This window comes from Kryptolebias marmoratus, linkage group LG9, assembly GCF_001649575.2.
Source record: "Kryptolebias marmoratus isolate JLee-2015 linkage group LG9, ASM164957v2, whole genome shotgun sequence".
Taxonomy (NCBI): Eukaryota; Metazoa; Chordata; class Actinopteri; order Cyprinodontiformes; family Rivulidae; genus Kryptolebias; species Kryptolebias marmoratus.
This window is the reverse complement of record NC_051438.1, coordinates 29,342,682-29,354,583: the sequence shown is the minus strand read 5'-3', so window position 1 is coordinate 29,354,583 and position 11,902 is coordinate 29,342,682. Positions and strand designations below refer to the sequence as shown.

At 42.8% G+C, this 11,902-nt stretch overlaps 1 protein-coding gene across 1 annotated transcript in view; it reads left to right on the top strand.

The window, feature by feature from the left end:
• Positions 1–10,302, top strand: part of LOC108229183 (complexin-2) — a 26,375-nt gene extending 16,073 nt beyond the window's left edge. Inside the window, exons 3-4 of the mRNA XM_037977535.1 lie at positions 4,004–4,179; positions 5,239–10,302. Coding sequence (XP_037833463.1) covers positions 4,004–4,179; positions 5,239–5,433 — 371 coding nt within the window. The 3' untranslated portion in view covers positions 5,434–10,302. The remainder of the gene's footprint in view (positions 1–4,003; positions 4,180–5,238) is intronic.
• Positions 10,303–11,902: the final 1,600 nt, after the last annotated feature.

Sequence of the window (11,902 nt, the reverse complement as noted above, 5' to 3'; positions counted from 1 at the left end):
GGATCATTGTTTGTTGTTTGTCTTTGCTCCCCGTGTTTCCTTGTTGCCTTGCCTTGCTATGTATTTGGATTTTTGTTAAGTTTTAGTTGCTGCCACGTCAGCTTTTGTTTTGCTTATTTTTTCGTTATTTAATAAATTAGTTTTCACTTTCAGTATGAGTCTGCGTTCTGGGTTCGCCTCTGCCTCCACCGCTCCTGACAGTCAACCATTGACCTCCATGATTCTTTACATTTTAACAGGCTGCACAGACCCTTCCACCCACCTCGGGTCTAAAGGTCCTAATTTACCCCCCGCCTGCAGCAGACGACCTTTTCTCTTTGAACTGAGAGCCTCTCATTTCTGTCAGCCTCAGCTGGACATTTATTAAAATATAAAAACAGGAAAACAAACGTGGAGAATAAAACTGCATGCTTTATAAACAAAACAAGTATTTAATGACGGGAATAAAAAGTGTGAGGACCTGGGGTTTGGAAGGTCGGCAGTCGAGCAAACAGCCAGTAAATTCACTCTGGAAAGAGTTATTATTGATTTATCATCTCAGATCACATGTATTGAGATTACTTTTTAAATTTAACTCCAAAACATGGAAGGCTGTTTGAAAATAGTGATTTTATTTTTCAGCAGAGTGCAGAGAACATTCTAGAAACAATTCACCACGAGCAGGTTGTTTAACGACTGAAGTTTCTCCTTTAGGTTCGATGTTTGGCTGACGTTTATTCTGTGTTCTTTAGAAAACAGGTTTGTTTCCGTTTAGGAAAAATAAGGAGGAAAAATCTGTTGTTTTGGAATATCTTGGAATATGGGCCGGTCTGTGGTGGCGGGCGATGACGGACCTGGGACAGAGAAAGCAGGAAGTTTATGCAGAGAAAGTGGAGACAGTTGAGCTGGAGGAGATGAATTATTGGTTTCAGCCGTCAGATGGATGGAGGAGCTGCTGCTTGAAGAATGAGCCTCATTTAAATAATGGATCACCTCCATCGACAAACAACGCCCTCATCAGTCAGAGAGGCCGGAGCGGATCTGTTCAGGCAGCATGCAGATCAGCTGGACCTGCTGCAGAGACCCAGACCTGCTGTAGAGACCCAGACCTGCTGCAGAGACCCAGACCTGCTGCAGAGACCTGCTGCAGAGACCCAGACCTGCTGCAGGGACCCAGACCTGCTGCAGGGACCCAGACCTGCTGCAGAGACCCAGACCTGCTGCAGAGACCTGCTGCAGAGACCCAGACCTGCTGCAGGGACCCAGACCTGCTGCAGAGCCACTGAGCAGCTCCCCCTGAGTGGGTCTCAGATAAACCACCTGCATGTTTTTAATCACACCTGAACAGGAAATGAAACCGAAGGTCCGACCCGGCCCGGTCAGGACCGGACCACGCTGATGCTTCAGAAATTATCTTCCAGATGAGCCTCTTTATGAGAAAAGACGAGAAGCTCGCAGGTTTGATATCCTGTCGGAGGAAGGAAGCGCAGGCTGCTGACGTCAGAAAGAAAACGCTGCTGAGATCCAAACCCTTCATCTTTAACAACAACAAAGGAACAAAAGATCTCAGACGGTCACATGTCGAACAAACAATCCTGTCAGGAGGACATCGCCAGATTTGGTTTGTTTTTGTTATCTCCCACCTTCAAGAGGCCAAGATCAGCCATAATGTTTTTGCCCTCTGGCTGCGTTTCATATGCTTTCCTTCAAGAAATGCAGGCTTTTATTTTTGAAAAGCAATAATGGTTTCAAGTCTTCCCCATTTTCATTTTTTTGAGAAAAAGCTGAAAAAATCTGGGATCTAAAATCCAGACATTAAGAGAAAAACAGGATATGGACGGCTAAAACAGCACAAGGTCTGCAGAAGAAGTTAGATCAAAGAAAATATACAAAAACAAGGAAACCACAGTGTGAATGCTGACTCAGCGTTTATTCCATTAGAGCCTCTGAAAGCAGAGGAGGTCCCGTGAGGAGCAGCAGAGGACAAACAGAAGGACAGAGAGGATATGGATGTTAAATGGACCGAAAGGACAACATCTCAGAGGACAGGAGTTCCAATAAAACCGACCTTGTTAAATTTATCCTGAAGTCTGTCAAGATCATTCTGGGCCTCGGGCTTTTTTTCTTTTTAATTTAAAAACTATAAAGCAGTTTTTAAACACTTCAGTTCATTTCTTTCCTTTAATGACGCTCTGAGTTGCTGCTTTTAAGATAAGAAGTATTTGTCCAAAGAATCAGAGGTTTGATCTTTTGACTTCCAGAACCATAAACAGGACTAATATTTAACTAAAGAAACTGTATTTTTAGATAAAATTCAGTGACTGCTGAAGGAGCTGAAACTGAGGCAGAATGTCAGCTAATAGCTAAAAGTAGCATCAGAAAATAAAATTAAAGCCTGTAACTGAAGCAGATGTTAGAGAGAATAATGTTTTTGAAGGAACTGAAGAGATCTCTGTATTTATAAAGTATGACAGCAGCCATCTCCTGGATGAGTTGAACGTTTTCATTTATAAACAGATAAAACAGAATAAAGCATGAAGGAGTCAGACAGATGCTTTTACTTTTTAATCTGACTGTTTTAAACCTTTAGGATCCGGTGTGATAAAACCAAACCTTCTGTGGCATTAAAGAGACAAACGTTCAGACTGATTGGGATGTAAAACCATCCGCAGACACGGAGGTGTTTGCACACACATCTGTTGTGTGTTCGAGTGTTTTAACACATTGAAGAACCGACACACCACGCAGCCTGACCTTAACCCGACTCCCCGGTGAGTCGGAGGGAACATTTCACGGCCCGTACCTCCCACCAGCTGAGCGCTAATTTACCATCCTCAGGTCTGCTGCCGCCACACTGCGCCGCGGGGCCATTAGGGCCTCTGCATGGGTCTGCTGCAGAACCACAGGACCTGCCAGCCTTCAGCTCGCAGACCGCGGGGGAACCAGCTCCTCCAGCTCACTCTGATTTCCTCTCCATCCTGATACAGGAACTCAGATAACATCATCTACAAGGTCTGACCAAACTCAGCCAGTAAGACGAGTCCAACAGGCGGCGGGCGATATGCATTCCTTCAATGACTGCTAGGCCTTGAATTCTGTGAACGATGAGTCAGCATTCCCTCTGCTTTCCTGCTTTTAGTTTATTTGAGTGTTTCAGCTTCTGTTCGGCTCATTTCTCCTTCATGTGTCCTGACCTGAGGTCCAACAGCTCTGCAGAGTTTCCAGAGATTCATTTTCAGTTTTTATACTCGGCTTTCCCTGAAATGATCAATCTCAGCGGTTGAACACATTCAGCCTGGAAAACCAGGCCACCAGCCAGGCCGTCCAGCGCCCGAGAGGCAGGTCGATACTCGGATGAAGTTTTCTCTCTGCCGGACGATCCATAATTCATACGCTCTCAGGTGGTCGTGTATTTACGATCGATCGCAGCGAGGGAACAACAGCAGTATTGATGTGCTGGAGGGAAGCAGCTCCTGTCGCAGATAAAGACGTTTATTGCTTTTAAGAGAGGAAGTGGAGCGGGAAAGAAACCACCATTTATTATCATAACTGTAGCTATTTTCTTTTAGCTTGTTGGAAAACGGTTTTATTTGTTTAAAGAAGCACTGCACAGGTTTGTGTTTTCAGCATTCAGCTTCATAATTAACTTTGTAATTAGAATATAATATTTTGGACTCAGAAAGCCTCCAGCTCTGCTCTGAGGCTGGTGGGTTTTCAATAAATCCGCCCCATGGTGCAAACAGAAGCTTGAGTAATGGTTCAGGATCAACGTGTGGATGTACAGGTAGGAGGACAGATGGCCAACACCGGACGAAGGAACAGGTCTTCCTCCGTCTCCAGTTGGCTCGTCTTCATCTTCCTGGTTTCAGTGAACAAATAATCCTCTGCAAACACTTTTAGTTTAGTCCAGACCTTAATTTCTGCAAGTTAAAGCAGCTTGGAAACTAAATTCAAACCCTTGTTTGTATTTTTTTTTGTTAAGGATGTCTGGTTAACGTTCTGCCTTTGTGTAACTTCCCTTCAGGGGCCACCAAAGACATGGGGAAGATGCTCGGTGGGGAGGAGGAGAAGGATCCGGACGCAGCCAAGAAGGAGGAAGAGCGGCAGGAGGCGCTGAGGCAGCAGGAGGAGGAGAGGAAGGCGAAACACGCTCGCATGGAGGCGGAGAGGGAAAAAGTACGGCAGACCATCAGGGACAAGGTACAGTTTTGTTCACCAAGAGCAGATAAAGAAACAAACAACTGATTTACCTGCAGAGGTTGTTTTATCTGTTTGTCTGTTCAGCTACAGGTGGGAAAGTTTTCAAACATCATTTTTAGGCAGCTTATTGTCTGAAAGGGTGGAAATGATCCTTTTATTCGGTCAAAGAAAGCTGTCAGCCTCAAACAGCTCCTGCTGCAGAATAAAGTTTCTTCAGCTTTAGTTTGTTCAGAACTCCACTTGTTTAACAAATCTCTGGTCAACTCGTACCTCCTCCTCCTCTTCTTCCTGACAGTTTTTACAAAAGTTTGACCCAGCTATTTCTGGTTCAGGTCTACAAATCCATTTATTACCACTCCTTGTATTTCTTTATAACAATTAAGGCTAAATATGCTATTAACAAGGATTTTTTTAAAACATTAACTGGATTCCTGTAGACTTTCTGAAGACCTTTGATATTTGGTGTTTTATGATCCACTTTGGGTTTGACTCAAACTTTAAGAACCGCTGGATTAAATCAGGAACGTTCAGGAAGCTGCTGAAGAACAGGACGGATAAAACTGGTTCCAAAAAGAGATTCAGCAGTCTGGGTACGAAGTGACTGAAGCTGCAGAGGAGCAAGTTGACCCGGGAGCTGACCCGGGAGCTGACCCCGTTGAGACAGGGTTAACTTTTTTATTTTTAAACACAAAATGTTCTTTATTTGTTTGTTGTTTGTTGAAGGAAGGGGTTAGGGTTAGTTGTCAGCTCATGTTCACGTCTGCTTCACAGGCTGAGAGATAAAGATTAAAGTGAACTTTGACCTTAAAGGTAAAAAGTATATAAATCGGTTTCGGTGCAGATCAGAGGAGTCAGACTCTGATCCTCACAGTCCTGCAGGTTTCAGCTGATTGTAGTGGTTTTATTATAAAGTTCTGCAGGAGCCCGTTAACAACCCAATCAGTTAATTCAGGTTTGTTGAAGCAGAGCAACAGGACAGAAAAATCTGCTACGCTTTGCTGCCATCTTGTGGCCGTTCAGTGTTATCAGCTGGTTTCCTCCTGTCCTCCCTCCATCCAGTACGGCCTGAAGAAGAAGGAGGAGAAGGAGGCGGAGGAGAAGGCGGCCATGGAGCAGGCCTGCGAGGGATCGCTGACGCGCCCCAAGAAAGCGATCCCCAGGGGCTGCGGAGACGAGGAGGAGGACGAAGAGAGCATCCTCGACACTGTCCTCAAGTACCTGCCGGGACCTTTACAGGACATGTTCAAGAAGTAAAACAAAAAACACAAAACGAATCAAACGAACCCTAGAAACGGGTCCGTTCTGGCCTGGGCCGGGCTGCGGGGGTCTTTGGGCCAGAAGGGTTTGGTTGTAGATTTCAGGGGAGCAAAAAGTGATCCGGGAGGGTGGGGTTCATGTCAAACTATTAGGGGCTGCACACTGCCTTTGTAGAGATCTTTGACTTTATTTTCTACTCCTCAGTGGTTGCATCAATAACTTCCTTTGTTTTAATTGTTCACCCACAAATCGGTGGGTTTCTTTCAGTCTGTGTTTTTAATTTGTTGAGATTTTTTAAAGAAAAGAGGTTTTGACTGATTGAACAACATTCCACGGTTGACGCTTGTCCTCTTCCTTCACTACCACCAAGTTTTCCAGCATGTTGTTGTATTCATACTGGGTGTTTTCTACTTTTACAAGCCTGATGGACGTTTTTCCTTTAGAAAAAAACAAAACAAAACAAACAAAAAACTAAAGAAATAGATCCACGTTTGAGTTTTTAGGACATGTGCCTTCATATCATCGTGTAAATAAGGGTTTAATTTGGAGTCAGGCGTGAACAGAAGACACTTCTGGAATAATGTATTTGACGTCACGATGGTTAGTGAGGGTACTTTGGGCTCATCAGAGGCCGACGCTTCTGGAGAGATCCTCAAAAGGTTTTTAAACTTTCTGAGGCTCTGAACAAACCTGTAGTTCCTCTGACAGCTATTAAACTGCCACCATGAGAAAAGTTCAACTCTGCAGCTGAAAACTAATAAAAAAGGATTTGCCCCACAGTAAGCAAGCAGCTCTTTTTGTTTCGTTTACCTGGTTCTACCTGGAGAACCAGCCATTTCTGATTCAGGTCAGTGGGTCTGACAGACCCCTGAGGGTCTCTGAGGGGTCTGGACTTAAGATGATTGAGCTTTTGACTATGAAATTTACAGAAACAGCAGTCAGAAATGGATGAAAACATTTGAACAGTTGCTGTTTTTGTTCCTTACAGTAAATCTTGGTTTAACTGAATGTTTGGACATTTTAACCAACCATAGTTGGGTTTGAAGGTCTCCGTTATGTTTTGGGTCAGAAGCTGGAAAGTTTGGGGACCGCTGATCTAGGCCCCGTTCACACCTGGCACTAACATCTGTCCCGGCTGCGTGACTTAAACCACCTTCGGAGGTGGTCTGGACCCCTTTAATCTGCATACGTCTGCACACAGTCCAGCCTGACGCTGGATGTAGGATCTGCTGAAGGGATGGGATGCAGCTCTGCTTCGGCTGATGTCAAATAATTAAACAGCCGTCTGTGGGAACTTTCTGCAGAGATTAAAAAACGAGTTATCAGAAACCCTTCTTATTAAAAAGGTTTGTTTTCTGTGGATTTCATTAATAATAGTTGATTACCACGATGCTGCGTGGTGATTTTCTCTGCTCTGATAGTTTTTGGACCCGCTGTGGTCACTGTGATCTTTACTGAGCTGTCAGTCACAGAACAATGATCTGAGCAGCGTTGTCTCATTATATGTGATGTCCCCTCCACGGTGGAGCTGTGTGGAGAACAGAAGTCGCTGCTGTGGACTCTGTTTTTACTGAGGAGGAGATTTATTGATGAAAATCTTCAGTCTTTGCTCTGACAGTGAAATCACCGATCCCTGCCTGCTGGTTGATTTCTTTTAGGTTGTGTCTGTTAGAGGATGAAGCTCACGAGGAGAAAAGAACTCCACATAAATGTGACTCAAACGGCTCTGAACCGAGTGCTGCGTATGTAGAGACACCTGCCAGGTGTGAACGTTGACCGGAGACGGATGTTTGTGCCAGGTCTGAACAGGCCCCACACAGACAATCAAACCTCGGACCTCCGTCTTTTCCTCTCAAACCTTCCATGGCTTCTTTAACATGGAGCTCCTTATTTATAATCTAAACCACCTATTTCTTTTTTTAATCTTTATTCCTCCATATTGTTGGCAACGAGGCAACGTTTGAGTGCTTTTATTTCATTTTAAGTCTTCTCAGCTGAGCTAATGTTTGCTCTATTTGTTTTTTTATGACTGAAGCTCGTCGACATCCAGACCAAAGAAAAACTGGTGAGATCTTTATCATTTCTCTTGCGTCCTGCAGCGGGTTTAACGACTCGCAGATAACGAATCTGAGGCCAAGGAAGCCCGAAGAGCTGAAAATATTCTGCATCTCTGACGAAACTCTCATCGTGATTTGTCCCGTCGTATTTGAATAGATGTCCTGTAAATCAGCAACAATCTCTATTTATCGATAAAACGAAGCATGTTGGTCAGGTGGCTATCCAGTGATTAGTTATGCAGCGGTGTGTAATTAATACATTGTTCCATGAGTTTGTAATTAGAGCAACTTTAGGGATTTATAGAAACATTTTCTAGCTCAGATAGGACTTTTCACTAGACAAAGCCATATTGTTTAGATCGCAATAATGACTTAAAAAACTGAACTCATTCAAAGTTAACTGTCTGTTTGTTTTCTGTTGTTAGATAAAAAGTTTGTTTGTAAATCTTCAGCACTCAACCATCTTTAAAGAGAAAAAAGGCCATAGTTTGAAGTGTCTCTGTGTCCGTTCTGTGAACTGTAAGTGTGTGTGTTCAGGTCTGTGTGTCTTTCTACATGTCTGTGGTTGTTGACTCATCTAGTCCTTGTTTATTCGACGTGAACGTGTCTTTAACTGTTCTGTGCACAGCCTGAAGCTGAGGGCCTCCTAGTTGTGCCATGTTTAAAAAAAAAACAAAACTTAACACATTCCTTTCTAATGTTGAGCATGCAAGTGTTTGGTAGAGACAAGAAAACACCAAAATCAGCAACAAACAAACAATTTATAAAAAATAAATATACAAAAAGAGATGATTTCCTGTTTCTGCTCCAGGCAACAGAATCCATGCATTGGATCCAGAAAGATCAGCTTTGTGACAGGCTCATGAAATTATTTTATTATCGAAGGAAACTTGGAAGATTCCTGCAAAATCTCCCACTGAAAGTGTTATTCCATAAAGTGGCTAAAAATTCAAAAGGTTTAGAGTCAATTATAAAGTCATAATTGGGATTAAATGAGACGATTTCCCTTTGAGTCGATCCCAGACTGCAGCAGGTTGACCGGAGCGTAACGTGGATTAATTGTTGTATTTTTGGGTGTTTGTCTCAACTTTTGCTCCATCTCTCTGTAGTTTTACCTCCAGACCAACAGGGGGGAGCTCTTCATTAACAGTCTATTCAGAGGATGTTTGAGGTTTTTCCACATAAATTTGATGCAGTTTGTGTTTCTGTAGAGCAGTACCTCCTCAGAACAAGCCCTGATTTATTTCTCTGCCTGTGATCAGAGTTATGGTCCTGGTGGTTTGGTTTGATTTCAGTCAGCAGAGGGACTCCTGTAGACTAAAACAGGTGAAGAAAGTTGCATCAAACACACTTTGAGGTGGAACAGACATTGAAACCAGCGTGGAGGCTTTCAGAAAGCAAACAGGGACGCGCAAATTAAAGGAAAGGTTTATTTTTGACAGATTAGACGCCTTGTTAGATATTATTTCTCATTTTTATTCTACAGGATATTTAATGCTGGTTGTGACGTCTTATTGCTTCACACCGTTAATGGACCAGAACTCCTGATATTTAGATGCAGTTTGTTTCCACTGAGTGGTCTGAGAGAACTGGTTCATGTTTCATGTATCCAGGAGCAGGCCACCTTCACCTCCAGCTCTCTGAATCAGCTCTAACACCTTCAGGAGGAAAGACGTGAATCCTGAATCCTGCTCATATTGTCCCTTTGTGGAAACTGCAGCCATACACCCTCTGTGTGTACGTCAGACTCGAGGCGTCACGTGCACGTGAACTGCCTTTGAAAAGGGCTATTACCACGTCGTGTGTGTGTGTGAGGTTAGTGGTGATCTGTCACATCTGTGCTCGTCCGGGAGTCCTGTTGCTGTTTTACTTCATCCTGGCTGCATGTAGGTGTTTGAAACTGTCCACAGATCCTCCTCAGTTCAATAGAAAATAGAGTAAATGCATTTTAAAAGTAGAAAAAATAGGAAGCTGTATATTTTATTTAGACAGAATCGGATGTGAGCGACTGAGAGATGGAAACTGTGGAAACAGAAGCCCAGAAATAATAAAATCTTCTTTTTTCTTCCTGAAACATCCGTCAGGAGGAAACTGGATTATCAAAGCATCTTCTGTTGTCAGGAGCTCAGAAACTTCAGCTCATCCTGCCCCGATAAAAACAAATAAATCTTTAATTATTATTGATTTTATTAAAAGTCAAACCAGTTTCATCTGATGATGTTTTCTTCTATAAGTGGATTAAATGTTAGAGCTCCTAAAATGGAAAGAGGCCTGTAGATTTAAAGGAAACCTGTCCAGGTGAGGCTGGACTTTATCAGAGGTGTCTCTTTGGAAACATTTATCAGAAGTTTGCTGCCTGCTGAATCCTGCCAGTCCATCCTGAAAAGGTTCTCCCTGTGAGGAGGAACTTTGAAAACATTCCACTAGAACCTGTCCAGATGTTTCTCTGACAGCTGTGTCCCGGTGAAACGGACCCTCGTCCTGTTCGCTGCTGCCGCTCTTCATCACTCGACGATGAAGAGAAAACCTTCAGAGGACAAATGCTGACGACAAAATCCGAACAGAAATAATTCAAAATAAACTGATTGTTACTGACTTTTCCTACATGTTTATGTTCCAATTCAGGGTGAAAATAATTTCAGGGTGCAGAAGTTAAGAATGTAAAATATGAGTTTCTGTTTTTATTTTATTTGAAATGCATGTCATGTACTGTGTTGAGCCCAATCACTGTAAACTGTGTCATCGACAAAACGGAATCATTCCTTCTGGAAAATTAATGCATAACATTAATAAAAGTTTATAAAATCTACCTGCCTCTCACCCACTCTCAGCTGCCTCATCGTCCTGTTTGTTGAAATGAAACTTTGGTTTAATGAATCACGTCCTGAATGAGAAGTTTCAAAGTGCAGGAATCTGTTTTTCTTCTTCTTGGTCAGATTGTTTGTGTAACTCTGTTCATGTTCACAAACCTCCACCTGCAGCCGGCAGGTAACTCCATCCTCCCTGGTTTGTTTCACAGTTTTGTTAACGAATAAAAGGACTCTCTGACACGAAGCTCTTCTTCAGTCTGCTGCAGAAACTGTCTTAGTCTTAGTCTTAGTTAGAAATAACTCATCAAATGTGAGAATGAGCTTCGCTGTGACAAAGTGCACATCTCATTAAACTAACAGGACAGAAAGGAAGCAGAATAATATTCCGTCTAAAGCACTCCTCGCCAAAATAAAGCAAGAAGTCGACATACAGGAGCTTCTGTCAAATCTGGAAAAGTTTTGGTTCCTGTCCATCAGCGGCGGAGAGCGAGAGGTGGATGTATGGAAAGCCAAAAGGGTCATAATTTGCCTGCTTTGAAACACCGTCTGGAGGATTATAAACGCTGTTAAATACAGGTGTTTAATAAGCTCCAGCTTGTGTTTCATGAAAACAGTCAGGTCTACTAAATAAATCAGAAACACACACACACATGTCTGTCTCTCTATCTTTGCAGGGACTTTCCATTGACTTCCATTCATTTCTACGGCCTAACCCTGACCCTTACCCTAACCCTAACCATTACCAGTAAATACCTAACCCTAAACCAAACCTAAACTCAATTCACACCTTAGTCCTAAACCGAACCCCTAACCCAAAAACATCATTTCTCCTCGTGGGGACCAGGCTTTGGTCCCCACAAGGAGCAGTTGGTCCTCACAAGGTAGTATATGTTAGGAAGATTGTCCCCACAATGTAGCAAATACGAGTACACACACACGCACACACACACACACATGTTCTTTCTCTCTATCTTTGCAGGGACTTTCCATTGACTTCCATTCATTTCTACACCCTAACTACAGCCTAACCCTGACCCCCACCCTAACCCTAACCATTACCAGTACATAGCTAACTCTAAACCAAACCTAAACTCAATTCAGACCTTAGTCCTAAACCTAACCTCTAACCCAAAAACATAATTTCTCCTTGTGGGGACCAAAGCCTTGTCCCCACAATGTAGCAAATACGAGTATACACACACACACACACACACACCAGGAACTGGAGTATTTTTAATTTTAGTTGTATAAAATAAAACAGATGAGACAGGTACACAGCTGATTTGATTATGTAATACTTTTACTTTAATACTCCACATTAGCAGAGGTAAAAAAGGGGAAAACCTGCTAAAAATATTATAAACTTTAATACTGAAGAAATGATGCGTGCAAATATATTCACTCCTCTTGCTTTGAGGCCGACCATGACGTTCAGAAACCACTTCATTAGTTCGATCACCTCCAAGACAGGAAATAAATCTATAGAATGAGGAAAACTGCACCCATCACCCATCATCACTCATTATTCACCCTGCAGAGTGAACACATTAAAAACCTTTATGACTCCTGTAGTTACACTAATCCATGTTTCCATGGCAA